Source organism: Citrus sinensis, chromosome 4, assembly GCF_022201045.2.
Source record: "Citrus sinensis cultivar Valencia sweet orange chromosome 4, DVS_A1.0, whole genome shotgun sequence".
NCBI lineage: Eukaryota > Viridiplantae > Streptophyta > Magnoliopsida > Sapindales > Rutaceae > Citrus > Citrus sinensis.
The window spans coordinates 24435731-24460658 of record NC_068559.1 but is presented as its reverse complement, the minus strand read 5'-3'; the positions used below and the strand labels follow the sequence as shown (position 1 = coordinate 24460658).

General features: G+C 35.7%; 4 protein-coding genes and 1 pseudogene across 5 annotated transcripts; 4 read left to right on the top strand and 1 right to left on the bottom strand.

Moving 5' to 3' along the window:
- Window positions 1-2331: 2331 nt before the first annotated feature.
- LOC107176652 (uncharacterized) lies at window positions 2332-2850 on the top strand. The gene has a single exon (XM_015529469.2). It carries the CDS (start codon window positions 2332-2334, stop codon window positions 2848-2850), a length of 519 nt encoding a protein of 172 aa, XP_015384955.2.
- A 3956-nt stretch (window positions 2851-6806) lies between these two features.
- Window positions 6807-7852, bottom strand: LOC107177691 (receptor-like protein kinase FERONIA; annotated as a pseudogene).
- Window positions 7853-14706: 6854 nt separating this feature from the next.
- LOC102623755 (cytochrome P450 CYP749A22-like) lies at window positions 14707-17166 on the top strand. Of its 2 annotated transcripts, XM_006484189.4 has the most exons (5): window positions 14709-15112; window positions 15207-15430; window positions 15509-15741; window positions 16042-16420; window positions 16516-17166. In XM_006484189.4, exons 1-5 carry the CDS (start codon window positions 14833-14835, stop codon window positions 16960-16962), a joined length of 1563 nt encoding a protein of 520 aa, XP_006484252.1. In that variant the 5' UTR covers window positions 14709-14832; the 3' UTR covers window positions 16963-17166. The 2 variants fall into 2 exon arrangements, with proteins under 2 accessions (XP_052296117.1, XP_006484252.1); XM_052440157.1 differs by having other exon boundaries at window positions 14707-15112; window positions 15207-15741.
- A 2650-nt stretch (window positions 17167-19816) lies between these two features.
- On the top strand, window positions 19817-22033 carry LOC102623461 (cytochrome P450 CYP749A22-like). Its single transcript, XM_006484188.3, has 4 exons — window positions 19817-20425; window positions 20542-20774; window positions 20919-21297; window positions 21384-22033. Exons 1-4 carry the CDS (start codon window positions 19928-19930, stop codon window positions 21810-21812), a joined length of 1539 nt encoding a protein of 512 aa, XP_006484251.1. The 5' UTR covers window positions 19817-19927; the 3' UTR covers window positions 21813-22033.
- Window positions 22034-22897: 864 nt separating this feature from the next.
- Window positions 22898-24472, top strand: LOC102623183 (cytochrome P450 CYP749A22-like). The gene is made up of 3 exons (XM_052439930.1): window positions 22898-23107; window positions 23196-23428; window positions 23540-24472. The coding sequence occupies exons 1-3, from the start codon at window positions 22898-22900 to the stop codon at window positions 23763-23765; spliced, it is 669 nt and encodes a 222-aa protein (XP_052295890.1). The 3' UTR covers window positions 23766-24472.
- Window positions 24473-24928: the final 456 nt, after the last annotated feature.

Here is a 24928-nt window from a genome sequence, read left to right as displayed (position 1 = left end):
CTTAGTGGTATGAGTTATTTTCTGAACTTGCTTAACTGAGTCGTGGGTGAATCTGGCGACAGGCTGCCTGTCGCACCAAAAATTTCTGGCGACAGGCTGCCTGTCGCACCAAGCTTCGGGCGACAGGCAGCCTGTCGCACCAAGCCTTAGAGATTTATTAAAACTGTATTAATTTGATCCGGATCCAATTAATTTTTTTTTTATAATTTCAGGCTTAATGGATTCAGTTGTACTTGAATTGTGTTACGATGGTTGGTGGAAGACATTAGAGGATGGCCGTATGGAGTATGTGAATGGTAAAAATCGAGCTTTTTTTGTTGGGAAAAATTGTCTGTTTGATCAGTTATTGGCAAGAGTATACGAGGTGTTACAAATAAACCCTAATAAATATAGTATTACAATGAAGACAACTTTGAGGTCTAGTAACACATTATATCGTATATGTGCACTGCCCATGGATATATTTGATGATGAAATGGTGAGGGTTGTGTTGCATATGGCATCCGACGTAGCCAATTTTGGATGCATTCCTATATTCGTGACCACATCACCTCGAATTTCGAGCGAAGGTATTGAGCCACATGTCGATACAGAAACTTCGTTTAGAGCAAATATGTCTGGCCCCGATAATGATGAAGAGGTGTTGCCAAGGACAATATCGCTGCAGCAATATTACTCTCCAATCCACGACAATTATGACAACATTGATGATAACGGCGTTACGTTAGAGGATGTTGGAGCAACAATATTTCCAATAACGACGTCGTTGGAGCAACGGTATTCTCCGTATCACAATAATGATTTTCGGGACAATGATGATTTTCATCATGAGACAGAGGGGGATAATGTTTGTGCAGAACCTTCTAATAATACGAGGGGCACTCATTTCAATAATGATGGTGATGATGGAGGAGCCGGTCCTTCGAATGTTTCGTCGTTTCAGCACGACGATGAGTGTGAAGACAATACTCCTGTGAATAACAGAGGCAATAGACCTAGTCCTTTTATGGTTCGATCGAGAAGGCGAATTGACCCCCTTACAAGTCTTGCTCCAACTTTGCCTTCGAACATGGTTGCTCCAAGCTTTGTTAGCAGTTGTGATTCAGATGATATCAGTGTGGGTAAGCTATTTGCTGAGAAGAATGAGTTTATATTACAACTACGCAAGGTTGCCTTTAGAGATAAGTTTGATTTCAAGATTGCACGGTCTACTACGACACGTTTCGAGGCTCACTGTTGTTCAGAATCATGTAAATGGCGTATTCGAGCAACTAGATGTTCGAACGAGCAAAATGTTCCTTGGGTGGTGAAGAGAATTGACAATGTACACACTTGTCATAATGAGGTATTGGTTGATGGACGTCATCAAGTAAGGACTCGGGTTGTCAGTCATATTATCGTAGAAAAATATATTCAAGACAAGAGGATTTATACTCCGAATGACATAAGAGCATATATGCAACAAGAATACGATGTTCAGTTAACATACCAGCAGGCATATCGGGCAAGAGAAGTTGGTCTTGAAATAGTTCGAGGCAACCCTGTAGAGTCATACAACTTACTCCCTAAATACTCTCACGTACTAACTACAGCTAATGAGGGTACAGTCACTCACCTCGAGCAGGATGGAGATGGTAATTTCTTGTACTATTTTGTAGCACTCGGATCTTCCATCAAGGGTTTTATGCAGTACATTCGGCCTGTCATTGCTGTAGATGGTACTCATCTGAAGGGACTATATCGTGGAAGCATGTTCGTGGCAACATGTCTTGATGGTAACAATCAATTGTATCCGTTAGCCATTGGGATCATGGATTCAGAAAACAATTATGCTTGGGAATGGTTTATGATGAAGTTATACGGAGTGATTGGCGATAGACCTGAGTTGGTAATTATCTCTGATCGATGTACTGCATAAGGAGAGCCGTTCTTAAAGTATTTCACAATGCAAGTCATGACGTTTGTTTTTACCACGTCAAAGGTAACATTAAGTCTCAGTTTAGAATGTCCAAAGCTCTTTGGGATCAATTTGAGCCTACCTTTATTAATGCAGCAAAAGCATATGGCCACGAGGAATTTAAGAGACAACTTGAAGGGTTGTGGATGATCCACTCGGGTGCGGCTGATTACCTAGAAAATAATATCGGTACGTGTAATTGGGCAAGGTCTCAGTTTGAAGGTAGGAGGTACAGCATACTTACCACCAACATCGTGGAGAGTGTTAATTCTTTCATACAGGAACCTCAAAAATTTCCTGTAACTCATCTTGTTGATCACTTTAGAAAAACAATGCAGCAATGGTTTTATGATAGAAAAATTGTGGCTGAATCAATGACTACTCGGCTAGCAACATGGGCGGATGAAATAGTCACTGAGAGAAGAACTATAGTTGAAAGAATGATAGTTCGGCCGGTGTCTCCACATCGATTTCAAGTGGTAGGCGGTGGGCTTAAGGAAGGTTTGGTTGACTTGCAAAAGAGAACTTGCACATGCAGAGTGTTTCAGCTTGATCAGCTTGTATGTGCTCATGCAATTGCGGCGTGTCTAACACACCGGGTGGGTTTTATTAACCTATGCTCGGACTTTTACACTACAGAATCGTTGGTGATGGCTTATGCACAACCAGTAGAGCCAGTTGGTGATGTGGCTGATTGGGAAATTCCAGATGAAATGGTGGAGATGCAAGTATACCCACCAGTTGAGACACCACCACCTGGCCGTCGTAAAGAGCTCAGAATACCCTCGGCTGGCGAGGACGTTAACAGGCGGACTGTAAGATGCGGGCGGTGTCATGAACTGGGCCATAATCGTAAGCGATGTAAGAATCCCATTGCGTCGACTCGAAGTTAGTTGTTATTGTGTTTTGTGTATTGTACAATTATATGTCATAAAACTTTATTTTATTTTAAATATTAAAATGTGAGCATTAAAATTATATAAACTTAAGTGCGTAAATTAAAAAAAAAATTCAAGTTTAAACATTCAAATTACTACAACGGTTTACAATACAATATCGTCATTAAATATGTCAACCGCAATCTTCTTTCTAAAGTACTCGACATGACTAGCGTTAAACTCCAATCCAAGCCCGAACATTAAATACATCGTAACCATCAATACAAAAACACCGCAATCGCCAGTTCCGGGCTCCTGTTGTGGCGTGCTCCTAACTACGATAACTTTCCAGGGGTCGGCACTCCGCAACTCAGGTCGGATGTTGTAGAACCCAACATATTCCAACCATCGAGAGAAGATAACTTCAAGTGGCTTGAATTTCAACCTGTATCTTTTGTCGTCGCGGCATGTGATTAATGAGTCATAAATCCAGACTTTGTTTTTCCGAAAGTCTACTCGTGCCAGTACCCAATGCTCGCCGTCCAAGTTAACAGGGATGAGTAACTGTATATAAAAATTCAAAAACATGTTCGTTATCTATGAAATTGAAAAACAACTAAGAAAAATCGACAACTTATATATAAAATGCAATAAAATATATACCATATCGACATCCGTCATTGATTTGGACATTGTGTGCTGTCGCCCACAAAGATAACTATTCATGCGGTCGTCGAATACTAATGAATCGACCGCACAATCCCCGTTGTTCCATAACCGATTTAAGAACACCTAGTACATAGATAACCAAGAAATGCATAAATTAACAAAACTTAAAGGCAATAATTAAAAAAAATTAAATAGTATTTATAAGTTCTGTCGGCACATTACCCAAAAAAATGTGTCAGTATGTGTGACACGTTGGAGTAAGGCATTTGGATACTGCCGTTCTTTCTCGCTAATCAAGCGGAGATACTCGTGAATATGCTGTAGAGAAACAGAAATATTACGATTTAAAAAAAAATTTATACACAAATCCACAACAGTATACATCACGACGAAAATATAAATACCTCATCGCCTAGCCATCCCATCGAAGCTGTCCCCAAGATTATTTGAAAGAATGACCGCGGGTGCTGGACTCTCCGGCGGACTCTGCTATCACCAGTGAACCATCGATCAAACTCAGCAAACATACTAGAGTCCTTCAATCCTCTCAGTGGATTTATTTTCACAGTCATACTCATGTCAATCGCATGCTCCAAGATTTGGAGTCGAGGCAAAGGCCGGACGTTCTGTCTTCGCCTGATTGGAGGAATCATGTAAGGACTGTTATAAACATACGACGGTATGTACGCGCGGCCGAACTTACTAACGCCGGGAGGCACCTCAGAGAACACCTGCACGCTTTCTCCACTAACATCCCCGTAGAAACTATACAATGACGTGGGCGTAGACAAATTTTCATTGCCCACGTTAGTATACACTCCATAGTCATCCGGGGCCTGCCCATTCGCCGAGAATAACATATTAAACAACTATCAAATTAAAAGTTAAACGAACATAATTATTAAATAAAAATTTGCTTACTGCATACGAGCCTGCAGTGGGAGAATCCTTATTTGGACGTTTAGCAAATGTGTCGATGAAGCCAACTACGGTTTCTTTAAAATCTTTTAATTCTGACTTTATTTCGTACACGTTACGATCAATCTTATCCAGCCGTCGTCGTATGTAATCATTAAACTGCTTTGTCCTCGACTATTACAAAAGAAAAAACAGAAAACTTTAGAATAACAAAAAAAAATTTATAAAGAAAAAATATCGTATATTATTTATAACCTCAGAATCTCGTGCGTCATCAGAGTTGTCTATTTGCTGCTGGTGGTCATCAACAGCCTCATAAGTGTCATGACGCTGCTGGTGGTCATCAACAGCCTCATAAGTGTCATGACGCTGCTGGTGGTCATCAACAGCCACCTCATCCTCATAAGTGTCATGACGCTGCTCTGGTATTGGGTTTGGTATGTCGTCATGCTCGTCTGATTGCCTTGTAACCGACAGCATCACGTTGATTGAAGGTTGGTGCTGTATAAAGTATCATTTAAAATTATTAAATGAAAAGTCAAAAATTTCGATTAAAAAATTTTGAGTACTTAGATTATACCAATCTTAAGAACCCAGCCTGGAATGCTTGGCAAGTAATCCTTCACAGAGACCCAATAATTTCTGCTACTCTCCTTTGAATTTGGCTCAAGAGTTTGTAAAACGTCCCCCTGCAATAAATTAAATTGAAAATTTTAAGTATACATAACTTAAATTTAGTAAAATTAAAAAAATAAGTAATACATATTACTTACAAGACGAGATTCGTCGTTGAAGAACGAATAAACCTCCGCAAAATTGATTCTCGAAGACGCCATGGGCTTCCATTGCAAAATGCGGGGAATCTTATTCTTCATTTTGACGACCCATGTTGATGGCAACCCTTCAATTGCTTCGTAAATCCAAGCCTACAACAACCAAATTGAAAAATCAAATAAAACAACATATTAAATATTTAATACTATAAAACTTATTAATAAACAAAAACAAAAACGCACCTGAACCCTAGACATAAAGCCATAAAGATTATATTTTTCAATGTTATGATCTGGATTTTTCAACTGAGTCTTCTTAAATTTCTCGTCTTTCTCGAACAGTACATTGTCAAGACTCTCGTAAATCATTTCCCACGACAACAGACCCCATGGACGCTTTCGGAAGTACTGTGTATCATCAACTTGGTCAAGCCAATCGAAATTGATTTGACAGTGATTTTTTCTTGCATTTAGTACTCGGTCCGCAAAATAAAACAGCGCAATCTTTAATGCGTCCATATCGTCCATTTCCTCGAATTTCAACTCCTTAAATATTGCATCGAATTCCTTCACATTAATCTTACGATGAACACCACCAAAATACGTATTCCGTAGCCTCTGCTCCATTTCATCATTTTTTTTATTGGTATCAACACCAAATGAAAGTCCAGTAACCAAGCACCATTCGACAATTGACAAACGAATCAAATGCTCACCAATTTGAAACCATAACTGATCCTCACGGCTATCTTCTTCATGGGCCACTTGCCTCAGCAAAAGATTGTGCAAAATTACCCCACTAAATGAAAAACTTCGACACTCCAAGAAATGCCCAAATATATCCTTTTTGAACATAGTCAACTGCCGCTTTGTTAATTTTTCCTCGATGGCTTTTATGACCGAAGATAACTTACACATGCTCGAAATTCGACCAGGAAAGTGATCGGCATAACTAAAATACATCTTGCCTACATCAATATCCGGTGATTTTGATTTCACCATGTATCTGTAATATTTATAAAATTATTACATTATGTTTACAGAAAAAAAATACTCGTTAAAAAAAAACACTATAAATTTTGTCGCACCAGATTTGGTGCGACAGTGGGGCGCGCATGGGCGCGCGTGCGCGCCCTACCCCCCTCCCTCTCCATCCCCAAAATTAAGCCACAACAAAATCGAAAAACAATACTCCCAAACACCATCAACCACCACAAACACCACCACCATTATTCTCAAGCTATTACTATTATTATTCTAAAATCTCATTTTAAATTAATGAAAATAAGAAAAATGACTAACCTAGATTTTGTTGAAGGTTGTAGATCGAATGCCGGTGAGAAATGGAGCTGCCGCCGACGAGGGTTGATGTCGCCGTCGATGATGGGAGTTGGATCGGTTTGTGAGAGATGAGTGAAAAGGAGTGTTGGGGGAGAGATGAGAGAGGGGTGTTTTGGTCTCAAAAGTTGTTTAATAGCTAATGTTGATAGAAATATTTTTAAGGGGTTAAGATGAAAAAAATTAAAACTTTAATGGTTATTATTGTAAATTTCCCAACTTATGGAAAAGGACGACAGCAGTACAAAATATTGTAAGCAGAAAAACTATAGATGATGTAACACAAAGCCAACTCTCATTCTCAAATCAACGTCCAATCGGAATCATGATCTCAGAGAACTCTACCCATGGACTCATATCAGAATTACAATTTCCATTTATGTTGGCAATGTACGGATGACCGCAAGTAGAAACTATGTCCTCTTGAATATAATGATCAACAGCCCCTTGTTGCCGCCATGCCAACCCCAAATTGCACAACACATCACCCATCTGCGGCCGATCACATCCTCTATCTGCCAAGCACTTTTTTGCAATGTCCGTGAATGTTTTGAAACATCCTGGATCAATCTTTCCTCGAAGAAATGGGTCAACGACCAATCCTAATGTGCCCGATTGATAACAACATAGTGCTCAATCAGCCAAATTCACCCTATCGTGCTCTACTTCTTGCTCATTTTCTGCCATTGGTAACATGGCAGGCCTAGCACACAGTACCTCAAATTGAACCACCCCAAATGAGTACACATTAGATTTCTCCGTCAGTTTTGCCGGTAGTATTCTCGATCCAAGTAACCGAAGCTGCCTTTCACGGTTGTGCTAACGTGAGCGTTTGATTAACTCAGCATGTTTGGGCCAACTTTTGCCAAGCCTAAATCTGAAACTTTAGCCACCCAATTCTCATCTAGCAATATATTGGTACTCTTGACATCACGGTGAATAATTATGTTCCTTGTACCCGTGCGTAGATAATGCAATCCTCTCGCTGCACCAATGCATATTTTCAACCTCCACATCCACTAGAGTGGAGGTTTGTGGTTATTGTAGAGGTGATCATGTAGAGTACCCCGAGCCATGTAATCATAAACAAGAATCATTTCTTTGTTTTCTACATGGTGACCAATCAAAGAGACGAGGTGTCGGTGTCGAAGATTCGAGAGCTAGGAGATTTCAGTTCTGAACTAGTTTAGACCTTAGTTTGAACATGTATTGGCACGCTTTATAACATCAGTGGTGGTGCCACCGTCCATGAAACCCTTGCATTCCTTGCCAAATCCACCAGCTCCGATAAGTAAACTTTCTAAGAAATTGTTTAACATATCATTTTCTAAATTTCACTCTAATTTGCATTCTCACAAAAAGAAGATGATATGACAAATTCACAACTAGAATTTGTAATCAGAAAACTCAAATTTTGATTTAAGATGGGTTGATTATTATAGAAGATTTAATACATATTTATAATATTCATATTCAACTATACCGACTACACTCCACTCAACAGACACACCAACTACATTCTACTGGACAAAACACACCTACTTTATTCCATTATCTTGGCTTCATGTCTCATGCTGCATCAGTTTCTCCTTCTTTTGAAAACAACTTGTCCTCAAGTTAGTTAAGGAATTTGTTTTGGACTATGATACTTTGTACAAATCTTGAATACTAACAGTGTTAGAAATGAAATAATGTTTAAGGAGATCAATGATATAGGTATTATCATTAATATTCTAAAAGATGCAAAAAGGACCAATTTTCTTTTGCTCGAGCTTATTGTATTCTCCTACGGAAGTCGTCCTTTGCCCATGACATAATTGCCCACTTTTTATGACTCGAACCTTCTGTGTTTTTCAATGATGGCCTTGTATTTTGTGGTAGATTTTTTCAACTTCTTTTTTATCTCTCCATGTAGGTCGATCAATTTATCGATTAGATGATTGGCAATAATGCTCATTTTAAGAAGTTTTGGTAAAGAAACCAAGTTTAAAGTCTGCAAGGATGGATGAATATAAATAATTTCAAATGGAGATTTACCACTAGAATGATTAGGCACATTGTTGTAAGCAAATTCATCTTGCGATAAAACATTATTCCATTGTCTTGGGTTTTCTTTAATCAAACATCACAAGATATTACCTAGTGTGCGATTGGTGACTTCAGTCTACCCATCTATTTATGGATGACAAGAGTTGTATCAAGTCTTTTCCACAAAGTACGCCAAAAATGACTAAAATATTTGCTATTGCAATAAAAAACTATTGTCTTTGGCAAATCCATGTAAACGGAAAACTTCTCGAAAGAATAGTTGAGCAATGTAAGTAGCATCTGAAGTTTTCTTGCATTGAATCAAATGAATCATTTTTAGAAAAATGATATACCAAAATAAAGATAGAATCTGAACCTTTTCTATGTTTGTAGTAATCCCAAGATGAAATCTACGAAAAAGTCATCCCAAAGTGCATCAAGAAATGCTTGTATAAGTCTTCCCAATGTGTAGTCCGGCATGTATAACAACATTTGACAAATTTTTTTGACATTATGTTTAGGATGCGGCCAGAAATATCAAACTTCTACCAAGAAAATGGTTTTGTCTCATCTTATATGACCTTCTAAACATCCAGCGTATAGCTCCAGAATGATATGTTCTCTTAGTGATCCTCGTGGAATACATAGACAATCTTCAAAGAATAAAAATCCATAATGTATTTGGTGTTTACTTGCAACTCAGCTAGTGCACTTCTGCCATTCTTCATTGATATCCTTATCATTTGCATACAAATCTTTCAAATAATCAAAACCAATTATTTCATTATAAACAATAGTCAATAACATGACTTTGCAATTTAGTGCATCAACGACTTTGTTCAATTAGCTTGGCTTGTGTTTGAGTGAAAAGGTGAACTTTTGAATGTAAGCAATCCATCACACATGCATTCAATTGACTTTAGAAGAACCATAGAAATACTTGAGAGCTTGATAATCTGTGCTTATAATAAATTTTTTTTGTACTAGGTATGACTCCCATTATTGCAAAGTGTGAACAATTGCATACAATTGTTGCTCATATGTTGACCACTTCTTTTTGACTTCTCTAAGCTTCTCACTAAAAACAATGATTGGTTTAATTTCTTGAGATAAACGACTCCAATTCCCACTCCAGAAGCATCACAATCAACTTCAAAAAATTTGCTACAGTTAAGAAGTGTAAGAACATGTACATTTATAAGTTTCTCCTTCAAGACTGTAAAACTTTATTATGCTTCTTCTATCCAAACAAATTGTTTTTATTTTATACAGTCTGTAAGTGGTGCAGCTATGGTGTTGAAGTTCTTTACAAATCATTTGTAAAAAGATTGCGAGGCCATGAAAACTCCGAACCCCTGAAATTGTCTTTAGTGATGGCCATTTTCAAATAGCTTTCACATTTTCTTGATCAATTTTGATTCCGTCTGAACTCATAACAAAGCCCAAGAAGATTAAGTTGTCTTTCATAAAGTTGCATTTCTTCAATTGCTATAAAATTTATTCTTTCTTAACACTTCAAATATTTTTTTCAAATGTTGAATATATTCTTCCTCACTATGGCTATAAATTAAGATGTCATCAAAATAAACAACAACAAATTTTTCAATGAAAGTTGAAATACTTGATGCTTAGAGCATTGGACATACCAAAAGGCATAACTAGGCATTCTTACAGTCCTTTATGAGTTTTGAATGCTGTTTTTCATTAATCACCTTACAAAATAATTTTGACCCTCCCAACCTATCAAACGTATTATCTAATTGAGGACTAAAAAATCGATATCGTACTGTAATCTTGTTAATGGCTCGACTATCTACATGTATCCTCCGACTTTCATCTTTTTTTTTGAGTTAGAAGTTTGGTACAGCTACAAAACTCATACTTTCTCGAACTATGATTTTCTTGAGAAGATCTTGGACTTGTTCATGCATAATCTCATATTATTTAGGGCTCATCCAGTAGTGTGATAAGTTTGTGAAGCTTGCTCCCGGAATAAGATCAATATGGTGTTTGATATCTCTAAGCGGAGGAAGTTTGATAGGTAATTCATTAGGAACAACATCATCGAATTCTGCCAGTAAATGTTGGATTAAATCTAGTACATTTTGTGATATAGGAACATCTTTAAGCACCAAAAGGAGGTTGTTTATGGTTATATAATAAAAGTCTCAAAACTCCATAATTACAAGTTTATAAGATAAGTAAACTTAAAGGAAACATAAGATCATCCTTCTCTTATTCAACTAGCAAAAGTAAATGAATCCCTAGCTCTAAATATAAGCACACCTCACAACAAATTTCTCAATCTATAAAAAGTAATGACGAGGAGTAAGCCGTCAACTCAATAAGTAAAACTATTTTCAACACATTAGGGTTGTCGAATACCAAACGTGTTGCAAGCCCTTTTTATCAAAACATATATTAGAAATAATAATTTTATAAAATGACATTTTATAACAAAAGGATTTAAATTCATAAATGATTCAATAATCATAATTAATCATGAAAGCAAATTGTATAACGCATGTGCACAGAAAACAAAAGGTTAGCCCATGTCACATAGTGTTGCCTATACTTCCAATGACCTAGCCAAAAACAAAACTAGAATTAGAATATCGTGTGTACATTCAAAATAAAAACTGATCTAGAACATATTTATCGTATAATACGATCAGAATCAGAATCAGAATGACTAAGGACAATGAGCCAAAAATATTTAAATTCATTTTTCATATATAGCAACTTGCACATGGTACTTTGTATTGCATGTGGCACTTCATGGCACTCTAGCCCTCGAGAGGTGACCGCCATATAGTCTTAAAAAGTGGCTCCCACATAAATTTTCATAAATAATCTTAATTGAACATGAGAACAAAACATTCATATTGGTTTTGTAAAAGATCATAACAATGATTTAAACTTGAAAAACAAGTTCTATTTATTATTTTATAGACAATTTCATAAAAGATAATCATCTAGCAAAATAAATCACACATTTTAAGGCATTTATAATATTTTGTTAAAATCATAAAAATAATATAATTTTCAGATTTGAAAATATATACATAAACTAATTTTGTTATGAAAATCAATTAATTCTTAAAGAACTATAAAAACACATGTACTTATAATATTATCAAAATAATCATATATATCCAATATATTAGGAATAAAATTGCTTACCTTGATAAAAACAATTATAAAAAAAATGATCTAAACAACCTCTAAGCCTCTAATAGTCTCAAACACTTTAAACAAATACAAGATATAACTATTAACAACGTATTCCAACATCATGATTTTCTAACCCATATGGCCATATCTATACAAGTTTGATACTCTGAATTTTTACTCTTAATCTTATAATCAAATTGACACAATATTATACAAAGCTATTCTAGATATCCATGGCTATCTCCCATAAAACTTATAGGAGGAGTTAATACTAAAAATGTTTCAAAATTATTTGTATTTTAACAAGTTCAAAACTGTCTCACAGTGCCTTAACTAAACAGTATAAGTTCCGAGATTTTTATAAAATCATATATTGATAAAAAAAATTATGAAATAAAAACTGAGAATACTAGACACATATAATAATTTCTATTTAAAATTTCAGAATTTTTTGAGTTTATATATCACTCCAAATAATTTTGTAAATTTGATCATTCTGTTAAAATCACAATTTTCCGGTACAACAGTACCTATCTCAAAAATCCATATAAAATTGAAAATAAGGTCAAATCTTATGAAACAAAGTTTATTCAATAAGCACTACATGTCTAGTTTATAGAAAGACAAGATCTTCTCAAGAATCATTTTAATATGTCTTATTGTGAGATATTCATGCTATTAAGAAATTGTTCAATGTGTTTATTGTATCATGAATTAGCTAACAAAACTTAACAATAAACCAACTCAGTAAATATAGCTTAAACACATCCTAAATCATATCAGTCTGTAATGTTCTAAAATCATGCAAATAAAACTCTTAACAGAACACAACGATGGAGAATCTAGTAGAGCATCGAGATAATAAGACTTACCCACCATTAAAATTGTTTTCTATGCAAAATTCTAAATTTTAGGGTATGAGAAAAGAGTGATGAGTAGATGAGAAAATAAACAAAAGAAAATTACCGTTGTGAATTTAGGGTTATGGAAAAGGAAAAAAGTGTAAATTTATATGGAACTATACAAACCCTGTTAACTTTGGAAATAATAAATCTTTGCCAAAATTATCTCATTAAATCCTAATTAGGGATTTAACTTTCCTTATTAATAAGGAAATATTGTCATTAATGATTTCTTATAAAACAAAAGAGAAAAGATTTGATACACCCCAAATGTTTAAAAAAAGGGACACAAAACTCCCTAGCATTTTAAATAAGACATTTAGACCCCAATTTGTTAACGGATTCGATTTGTTTAAATAATTAAAAGGTTGATATGGTACATTCCCTTACTAATAACTAATGAATTTGCCGAAAAACCCTCCTCTACTCTTGCCTTAAGCCTTTTCAAGTATTTAATTGTGTCATTGAGAATTGATGCTTTGTCAACCTGCACAAACATGAATTTATCTTTTTATTTGAAAAAAGAATTATCAAATAATTTTCAGTAGTAACAGTTGAATATGTTACCTCACTGATATATGGAACCACTGACCTTAGCAACATAAATTTTTCGTTCTTTGTTCTCTTATCTAATGAAACATGCTCTTCACAAAAATTCTCACTTTCCATTGTTAAAGGACAATATTTTCTGCAAATTTCTTTCGGGGACCTATGAGCGCAACCACCATACATCAAAGGGACTGAAAATAAATCTTCTTCAGTAAATTCTGCTGTACCCGTGGCCTATATATGCAAGTTAACCGTTCCTCCTTTCTTCAAACTTTCAAAACTAGATTTGTGCTCAACACTAAGGAAAGATAGGTTATCATTCAACTGATTTGACCTTCCAAAAATAGCAAAAAGAGTTTTCTTGTAGTATGCGTCATCATCTATCCCAAGATCCAACGAACTTAGTTTCATATGATTGCCTTCTTGAAGCTCTTTCAATTGAATGTGGCTCATGTTTTCATCATTTGAAGAAGGAAACCCCTTTGCTTGATTCACAAGAGAAGAAGACAACTACTACTGCTCTTTTCTTCTTTTTAATTTTATTTTCTGTTAGATTTAAATTTAATTTTCTGTTTAGAAATTAAAAGAAACCTATTGATGAAGACGAAGAGCAAGATATTGAATTTAAAGATGAGCAATTGGGAAAAATAGGATATGAAAATTGAATTTCTACAGCAAAATTCTCCCTTTATAAATAAGGGTATGTTCGTAATTTCATTAACAATTTATAGGCAAATGGGTTTGCATGTTAGAGGGAGATAATGATAATTATGAGCTGAAATCTATTAAAATTAACTGAAATTAACGGAATCCATTAATAATTGGGGTTGAAATTTTTTTTTTTTAAACATTGGAAAGTTCTGTGTTATTTCCATAAACGTTTGGGCTGTACCAGTTATTTTTCTAAGACAAAATTTCCATAATCAAGAATTTGGAAACACGCCGTTACATACACATTTCAACTTGACGGTATGAGCGTAAAGAGGCGTTGGAACGAGAAAGTGTGCATGGATAACTAAGCCTCAATAATGAACATTATGAACTGAAGTGTCGGCATCTGTTTGTCATTTTCTTACTGGCCAAACACAAATTTTGTTTGCTATGATGATGATATGAGGCTGGTATCCGCAAGAATGCCTCCTAAAATTTGGCGGATCAGATCATAATTCACAGCACAGTTAGGTACATGATTTTCAATAAAGAAAGCTTGTGTATTTTATTTGATTGAATCCTTGACCCTACGTCTTCTAAGCACCGTTGAGAAAAAATAAATTAATGAATATCAGTAACGCACGTAATTTTTCCACTGATTAATCCGCGAAATTAGAATCATAAGCCTAAAGGAGATCACTGAGAACAGGCAATTTAATGAACAAAATTTATTTTAATATTCAGATTTCATCTTCAATTAGCCAAATGCTTTCGTTGGTCCCACCGACGCTACCCGACAACCTCCCGCCCCTACTTACAAAATATCCTTATCCTCACCCAGTCACCCTCATCTTATTATAGTATATGACTGAAACGTCAATAGTTTCTTCTTTTTTTTTTGTTTGGGATTCAATAAATTGTTTCTGTTCGCCTATCCACTAACTGGTGCTTTAGTTCATGCTAATAATAAGCTCTTTGCAAAGATTGTTGCAGCGATGGGATCACCGATAATATTGTATGCTGCTACAAGTTGTTTCTGTTTAGTGTTCTTCTTATTTATTATCAGATTATTCAACAAACTATGGTGGATTCCAAATCGAACGCAAGCTGTGATGGGTTCACAAGGAGTCAGAGGTCCTGCTTACAGACTGGTTTATGGAAACACCAAAGAGATCCTCAGCCTGAGAAACCAAATCTGGATTAGCCCCATGGGATTATCACATGACATACTTCCCAGGATTCTTCCGCACATTTGTTCATGGACTAAACAATATGGTAAATGAATAGAAGTTACTGTATATATAATCAACCCATAGTTTACATATTCATTGGACTATTTTCAATGGTGCCACTTACATATTTGGCACAGGGATGAACTTCTTGACTTGGTATGGTTCACGAGCTCAATTGGTGATCACACAACCTGAGCTGATTAAAGAAATTCTGAGCAATAGCGATGGAACATATCCGAAAGTACAGGCCCCAGGATTCTTGAGGAAGATCTTAGGTGATGGTCTTGTAACAGCAGGAGGTGAAAATTGGCATAGACAACGAAAACTTGCCACCCTCGCTTTCTATGCAGAAAGCTTAAGAGTAACAAAATCAAATTGTTTAATGTTTAAACTCAAATCAATAATCGTTATGTTGTTTAATGTTTTCGTACCCATGCAGGATATGATCCCAGCGATGGTTGCAAGTGTGGAGATTATGTTAAAAAGATGGAGACACAACGAGGGCAAGGAGATCGAGGTATCCCAAGACTTTACGCTTTTAACATCGGAAATTATTTCCAGAACAGCTTTTGGAAGTAGTTATTTGGAAGGGGAAAGCATATTCAATAAGCTTACCAATATGTCTTTCATCGCCTCCAGAAATGCCTATAAGATTAAAATTCCTCTTATTGGGTTAGTATCTTCTCTTCATTTATAAAAACTCGTGTGGCTGTTTAGGCCTGTTTAGTATCTTAGTACTGTGGCTTAGCTGTCAATTGAAAGTTTATGAGCGTTCGGTAATTACCATTACCTGTCTTATGAAAGTTGCATTTATTGAACTTGTTTCTAGCAAACAACCATAAAACAAGAAATAAGTTGCACTACCAAAATGAAGGTCCATGGCTGCCATATAGCCTAAACAAATGGAGCCTTAATGTTACAAAGATGCATGCTTAATTAATTTCACAGAGAAAATATTTTCTATTGTTGCAGAGATTTTGTGAAAACATCTGATGATGTTGAAGCGGACAAACTCGAACAGGGGATTCGAGATTCAATCATAAAAATGATGAAGACACGAGAAGAGAAGGCGATGAAGGGAGAATCAGAAGGATATGGAAATGATTATTTTGGATTGCTCCTGAAGGCTTATCACGATCCTGATATGACCAAGAGAATCTCTCTTGATGTACTAATTGATGAGTGCAAGACATTCTATATTGCAGGACATGAAACAACCACAAAATTACTTACTTGGACAATTTTACTTCTAGCAACGCACACAGATTGGCAAGAGAAATTAAGAGAGGAAGTGCTTGAGTTATTTGGCCAGCAAAATCCGACACCAGATGGCATAGGAAAATTGAAAACAGTAAGCAGATTGTTCTTTTCATAATAGAATTGAATCACTTGTGTGATTGTGTTCAATGCTGTATTAACTAAATATTTCTCTATTTGTGCTTGTAGATGAGCATGGTTATAAATGAATCTTTAAGGCTGTATCCGCCAGCTGTTAACATTTCGAGGAATGTTGAAAGGGAAGTGAGACTGGGGAAGTACATTCTTCCAGCAAATATGGAACTTGTTATTCCAATTCTGGCAATTCACCATGACCCTCAAATTTGGGGAGAAGATGTTGATCTTTTCAAGCCAGAGAGATTTGCAGAAGGTGTGGCTAAAGCTAGCAACAACACACCAGCAGCATTTCTTCCTTTTAGTTCAGGGCCAAGAATTTGTGTGGGCTTGAATTTTGCAGCTACAGAAGCAAAGATTGCGCTCTCAATGATTCTGCAACGATACAGGTTCAATCTGTCACCAAGTTATGTGCACTCACCGGTTTTAGTTGTGACACTTCGCCCTCAACATGGACTTCAAGTAATATTTCAGCCATTAAGTGTCAACCAGAGAAACTAGCTATAGAACTTTCTTCATTTTGAAGCCTTCCATGTGTTGCATGTATTCGTAGCCTTTTGTATTAGATTAAAAATTTGTTCTGTTTATGTTTAATTTGAAACCTTTATGGTTGAACTTGGAAAACAGTATCAATTGTCACAAAAGCGCAACTTTTTATTGAATGCTTATTATGTAGTATAAATATTTAAAGAGCCCTTTATTTCACTTTTCTCTTTTACCTCTGTAGAGACTGGAAAGCTAGACCTGCAGGTTATTAGGATCAACTTCCTTCATCAAATAATATGCTTAAGCAATGTATTTCCAGAATATAAATTCTGAAACAAATTTGTTTATAGAAGGGCAATAAATCATTCCAGCGGTAAATTGAAACCCTCCTTAATCTCCTTCAAAAAAAGTAATTACAGAAACCAAAATGATAGGAACTTTTATAATCCAAGTAGATTTCGCTGTTAGATTTTACCTAAAATTGGGTGAAGACAGGACGAAAAATATGCCCAGATATCATGGCTACGCTACAGATACCTGCAACCAGTGTACGCAATTGATCAAATTAAGGGAAAAAAAATAAAGAATGCCATGCGAACAATATGGCAAAGCATGAGAGAATGAGAATCATTAACCTGCAGTCAGCTCAAACACCCTTCAGCGTCCTTATTCCATTGAAGAAAGAACTTACTTGGACCTTGGTTACAGAATTTCCTTATGTGTTGCTCTAGTTTATTTTTAAATTCCAATCTTTATACATTTCAAGTTCTCAACTTGCAAATTGCGGAGTGAGTAAATACAGAGGTTTATGTTGTGGATTGAGAAATATCCAAAATATCCAAGTGAATAATGTAAATAATTAATATTAATGGGGTCGAATCATAATGAACAAATAAATAAAAGATAAGCTTGGAGAGAGCTTTTGATTTCCATGCTTGCATTCAATTGCTTGAATCACAGTGAACAAATAAATAAAAGATAAGTTTGCAGAAAATTTTCAATTTACGTGCTTGTATTCAATTACTTGAATTATTGATATGAGTAAGTTACAAATAGAGATGGTTATTTTGAGAAAATATTTGAAGAGATTTGAGTGGTGGAAGGATTTGTCATTAGCATTACATTTTCTAATTTATGAAGTGTGAATGAAGCACACAACTCAAATTAATTGGTTCATTTTACAATACACCCTTTGAATCCCAAGGTATTATGTACAATGCGCCTTCTAATTTGATCTATCGTTTTGCACACGCTAGGCGGATAGAAATGTGTTCTCAAAGTTTAATGATATTTTTTCAGTACCCCCTTCAAAAAAAAAAATCTTTTGTCCGTAACATAATTCTGACAGGGAGGAGTTTTATTAGAATACTATCAGGTGTTGTTAGTAATGCTCTACAAAAAAATCGGGCCGGACTCATAAATTGCCATATCCAGTCTGCATGGCAGGCGAAGCCCGGAGGCCCACATGCTTCAATAATGAAGTGTTGGCATTACTCGGATGCTCGTTTTCGATATTGAATAATGATTTGTTTTTTAAGCTTTGGAATGTTGGGTTGTAGGAGTAATTTCTTACACTAGGCTCAATTGGCTTTCTATTATATTTTTCAGGTTTAGGCCTTAGAATGTTGGGCTTTAATACTATACTATGTTGGAATTGTTTGTAAAAGAAAAAAAAAAATTGAAATTTTTATGTCAGTAATGCACGCAATTTTTATCAATAATGCACGCAATTTTTATACTGAATTAGTTGAAGAAAATGATTCATTGAATATCAGGAATGCACGCAATGTTTATACTGATTAATTCACGAAATTAGAATCTTAAGCAAAAAGGAGATCATTGAGAATGGACATTAATGAATAAAAATAATTTTTATACTGAGATTTCATCTTCAATTTTGCATGATCAGCTGCCAAATTCGTTGACAATGGCATCTGGATTTTCCCCTCGAGCTTGGAGGTAGCTTTTAGCCCCACACTATCCGACACCTCACGTACGGATTTCTTATCCTGCTTTGATTATATTATAAGATATTAGAATAGAAAAATTAGACAAATGGCGACAAAAGCACCATGTTAAAGCACTTTATTTGCAAAACTGAAATCCAGCAGGGGTTTAGTATCTATCATTGTGCATGACCGAAATGTCAATAAGCTTTTTGCATGAAATGAAAGCTCTTTAATGTTACATTTCGTTTTTTGTTCTGTATTCTTCTTGCTCCTCGTCAAATTATTCAACATACTATGGTGGATTCCAAGTCGAACGCAAGCTGGAATCAGAGGCCCTGCTTACAGACTTGTTTATGGAAAGACCAAAGAGATCCTCAGCCTGAGACACAAAATCTTGATCAGCCCCATGGGATTATCACATGAGAATACTTCCCGGAATCTGCCGCACATTTATTCATGGACCAAACATGCAATATGGTAATTAAATTTTAAAAATGTTACCACATTTATAAAATCAACTCATTAATGCGTAGGCCTCATCACCCTTTTTTTTTTTTATGGTGCCGCTTAATTACATATTGGTACTACAGGGACAAACTTCTTAAATTGCCCAGAACTGGTTAAATAAATTCTAAATAATAAAGATGGAGCTAACTTTTATTTAACTAAAGTAGATTTGGCTCTCATAATGTTTCTAGATTTTATCTAAAATTAGGTGAAGACAGGACCAAATAATGCCCGGATATCATGGCTACGCAACTCATACCAGCAACCAATGTATATAATTGATCAAATTAGGGGAAAAATAAAAAAATGCTATTTGGTGAATAAACTGTATTATTCTGAGCATCAATAATTGGCAGATTATGTTACAATTTATCAGAGGATCATTAACGTATAACAGTTTCATATTAAGAGAAAAATCAAACACCCTTCATCATCCTTCTTCCATTGAAGAAAAAACAAACACGGTTAATCGGAGACACTTTTTCCTTATTCTGTTCTAGATAAAACTGCAATACTGTGGAGTAATGGGAGGAGTGGTAATCTATCTTTCAAGCTGTCTGTGTTTACTGTTTCTTTTATTTGTCATCAAGCTCTTAAACAAAATATGGTGGACTCCAATTCGTATACAGTCTCAGATGAGATCACAAGATATCAAAGGTCCTTCTTACAAATTCTTTCAGGGGAACAACAAAGAGATCATGAACATGAAGAATGAAATGATCATGAGCAGTAGTCCCATGCAATTGTCACACCAAATATTCCCGATAACCGAGCCTCACATTTACTCTTGGATCAAGCTATACGGTACAAACTTCCTGATGTGGCATGGTTCTCAAGCTGAGTTAGTAGTTGCTGAACCTAAGCTGATCAAGGAGATTATGAACAATAACAGATCATTCCCCAAAAGAGAGCCCAGAGAATACTTGAAACTTTTAGGCAATGGGCTTGTGACTACTCGAGGGGAAAAATGGCTTAAGAAGAGGAAACTGGCCGTCAACGCTTTTCATGCAGAGAACTTGAAGGTACCTAAATCATTGCCTGTTCATTTTTCTTGTCATATATATAAGATGCCGCCGGCTTATTATATATATGTATGTATGTCTATATATATGTATTTATTTATAATCTTTTGGTGTAGAATATGATTCCAGATATGATTGCAAGTGTGGATATGATGCTAGAGAGATGGAGAGACTATGAAGGCAAGGAGATTGACGCATACCGAGAGATCAAGGTTTTAACATCAGAAATAATCTCCAGGACAGCTTTTGGAAGCTGCTACCTGGAAGGGGAGAACATATTCAATATGCTAACGAAAATGGCTTACATTGTTGCCAAAAAAAAGTACAAACTTGAGATTCCTGGAATTGGGTATGCTTAATATCTCTGATTCCCCCGTTTTTTATTTTTTATTTTTTTATTTTTTCATATATTTTAGTTTCCAGGGCCAAACTAATCCTCAATAGTGGAGAGAAATTTAATTAATTAACCCGCTTTTATGCATGATTGTTACAGTAAACTTCTGAAAACAAATGATGATATTGAATCAGATAAACTTGAACAAGATATAAGAGATTCCATCATCAAGGTAGTGAAGAAGAGAGAAAGCAATGTACTGACAGGAGAGGCAGAGAGCTACGGAAATGACCTTCTAGGAATACTAATGAGGGCCTATCACAGTGCGGATGAGACTCAGAAAATATCTTTAGATGACTTGATAGATGAATGCAAGACATTTTACGTTGCTGGAACGGATACAACTGCAAGCTTGCTCTCCTGGACTATTTTTCTTCTCGCAATTCATAGCGACTGGCAAGACAAAGCAAGGAAGGAGGTTCTGGAATTACTTGGCCAGCAAAATCCAAGTGCAGATAACATCTCCCGATTAAAGATTGTAAGCAAGCAATAGATCATGATCATATTTCATCAATTCTGGAAGAATCTCTCTCTCTCTTAACTCCTCTCTAATTATTCTTTTAGGTTGGTATGATTATCAATGAAACTTTAAGGCTATATCCTCCTTTCGTCGTTTTTGTGAGGGAAGTTAAAAAGGAAGTGAAATTGGGTGATCTCATAGTTCCAGCTAACGTTGATGTAACCATTCCAGTAATAGCAGTTCACCATGACCCTCAAATATGGGGAGAAGATTTTCACCTTTACAAGCCAGAAAGATTTGCACAAGGAGTGCCCAAAGCTACAAGCAACAACATGGCAGCATTTCTTCCCTTTGGTTTGGGACCCCGGACTTGTGTTGGCTTCAACTTTACAATCATAGAAGCCAAGATCGCACTCTCAATGATTCTGAGACGTTACAAGTTCACTCTGTCGCCAAATTATGTTCACTCACCCGTTCCACGTATCACACTTTGCCCACAACATGGAATTCAGGTCATGCTTCGTGCGTTGTAAATAGTATCACTACATGGTGGGTACTGGTGCTTGCTAGCTCATCTTCAGCTAGCGAATATAGAACGTCCTATTCTAGTTCTGGCAATTGTCCTTGACCCTCAACAGGGGCTTCAAGTAATATTTCACCCATCTAAAACTTTCTATTCTAGCCAGAATTACTAGCTAGAAATGGAAATGGTAGTTACACCTGTCTCTATCTAAAACTTGAAACCTTTAATGAATGTGTAAAGCCTTTTGTATTAGATTTGAAATTATTCTATTTGTTTTAAACTTGAGTCTTTAGAGTTGAATTTGAAAATTGTATAATCAACATAACTTTTCTGATTAATTATTTCATCCACTAGTTCGTCATATGAAAGCAATGTGGCAAATTGTCGAATTATGGACTCGTTAAATAATGGAAATTGTTGTATTACACTTGGTTGACAAAATATAGAATGACAACAGCATTTACTAAACGCAATATTTAAGTACTCATCGAAGAATCATGATCATTGAGAATATATTACAGAGAATAACATATAATTAACACCATTTAGACCCAATCATATGAGCTTTCTAATTATTTTAGCGTAAATTCAATAAGCTGGAATTTGTCACTATATGAATAAGAAGAAGCATAAGATAGATCCTTCTCCAATTGAAGAAAGTTATAATTACTTGGTTGGCTGTAATTTTTATAGAGATTAGAACAAAGGTTTGGGAAGTGATGGAGGCAGTGACTATCTACCTATCAATTTATTTTTGTTTGTTATTCCTTCTAGTTCTTATCAGGTTCATTAACAAACTATGGTGGAATCCAATTTGGACACAGTCTCAGATGAGATCACAAGGCATCAAAGGTCCTTCGTACAAGTTCATTCATGGAAACACCAAAGAGATCATTAATATGACAAATGAAATCATGAGCAGTCCGATGGAATTGACACATCAAATCTTCCCCAGAGTCTATCCTCAGGTTTACTCTTGGATCAAGCTATACGGTAACTCCAATGTGTTTCTAAACATTTTGGTTTTATTATATTTGATTAAGAAGATTTTTACAATAATTTCGTTGATGATCCGGTGAAGGTACAAACTTCCTTATGTGGAATGGTCTTCAACCTCAATTAGTAGTCGCTGAACCTGACCTTATCAAAGAGATACTAAACGATAAAGACAGAGCATACCCCAAAAGGGAGCCTACAAATTTTATAAAGAAGTTTTTGGGGGACGGGCTTGTAACAACCCAAGGTGAAAAATGGTTCAAGCAAAGGAAACTGGCCAACCACGCTTTTCATGTAGAGACCTTGAAGGTAAATGCATGATAATTTGGCCTATTAGTACATGAGCAGTTTTTGTGCAAATTAATGCAAAGATTTTTTTCTTCTTCTTCTCTTGTAGAGTATGATTCCAGATATGATTGCAAGCGTGGAGATGATGCTAGAGAGATGGAGAGACTACGAAGGCAAAGAGATTGATGCATACAAAGAGTTCAAGGTTTTAACATCAGAAATAATATCCAGAACCGCTTTCGGAAGCAGTTACTTGGAAGGGGAGAACATTTTCAATATGTTAACAAAACTGGCTTTCTTCATTTCCAAAAACGAGTACAAAGTTAGAATTCCTCTAATTGGGTATGCTTAGTCACTATGATTCCCTTCTCTTTTCTTTTTTTTCAATAAATTTTAGCTGCCAGAGCCAAATTATCTTTTAACTGAACCACCTTTTGTGTATAATTGTTGCAGTAAACTTGTGAAAACACGCGATGATACTGAGTCAGACAAAGTTGAACAAGATATACGAGATTCTGTCATCAAGATAGTAGAGAACAGAGAAAAAAATGTGATAACAGGAGAAGTAGCTAGCTATGGAGATGATCTCCTAGGAGCACTAATGATGGCCTATCATGATGTGGATGTGAATCAGAAAATATCTTTAGACGATCTAATTGATGAATGTAAAACATTTTAAGTAGCTGGACAGGAAATCACGGCAAGCGTGCTCTCTTGGACAGTTCTTCTTCTTGCAACTCACAACGATTGGCAAGACAAAGCAAGGAAGGAGGTCCAGGAATTGTTTGGTCAACAAAGTCCAAACGCAGATAACATCTCACGGTTAAAGATTGTAAGCACACCATATATTAGTTATAACGATCAAATTTCAACAATTTTGTCTTAAATGTGAATTAACTTTCTGTGCCGTGTCCTTTTATATTGGTATGATTATCAATGAAACTTTAAGGCTATATCCTCCAGCTTTTCACATTCTGAGGAAAGTGCAAAAAGAAGTCAAATTGGGAAAGTTCATAGTTCCAGGCAATTTGGATATAACCATTCCAGTAATAGCAGTTCACCATGACCCTCAAATCTGGGGAGAAGATGCCCACCTATTCAAGCCGGAGAGGTTTGCAGAAGGAGTGGCTAAAGCTACAAACAATAACGTGGCAGCATTTATTCCTTTCGGTTTGGGACCTCGGACTTGTGTTGGCTTGAACTATGCGATTACAGAAGCCAAGATTGCACTATCTATGATTCTGCAGCGATACAAGTTTACCCCGTCACCAACTTATGTTCACTCACCAGTTGCCATTATCACAATTAACCCACAACATGGACTTCAAGTCTTGGTTCATCGTCTGTAGGAACTAAGGTCCAGTTTGAGATTGGTTGACTTATAAATAAAAGAATTTGCTTCTGTTGTACCCAAGAAATAATTAATTGTACCAACAAAAAAAAAAAAACAACTAATTGTTTATGTTGTGCTCAAGAAGTATGCATGCGCAGATAAATATGGCGTTTATGTTAGAAAATATTAAAAGATTGTAGACTGAGGTGTCCCAGAATCAGGTGACACATACAATGTACACAGAAGAACTCAAACCCTAAAATGGAATGAATGCTGCCATGTTATTTTCAATATGTTGGCTTGAACAATTTAATTATTTTTTTCTGTTATGTTAGTGTAACACCCACATATTTTTGCATACTTGTTCGTATTTATAATGAAAATATTAATTTTTATCTTATTTCTTTTATGTTACTTTTAATTTTGAAATAAGAATTGATTCAGAAGTTTAGTAACTTTCCGTAATTAATTTGTACTCAACTTCTCTCACTTCTATAACCACTGCTAAA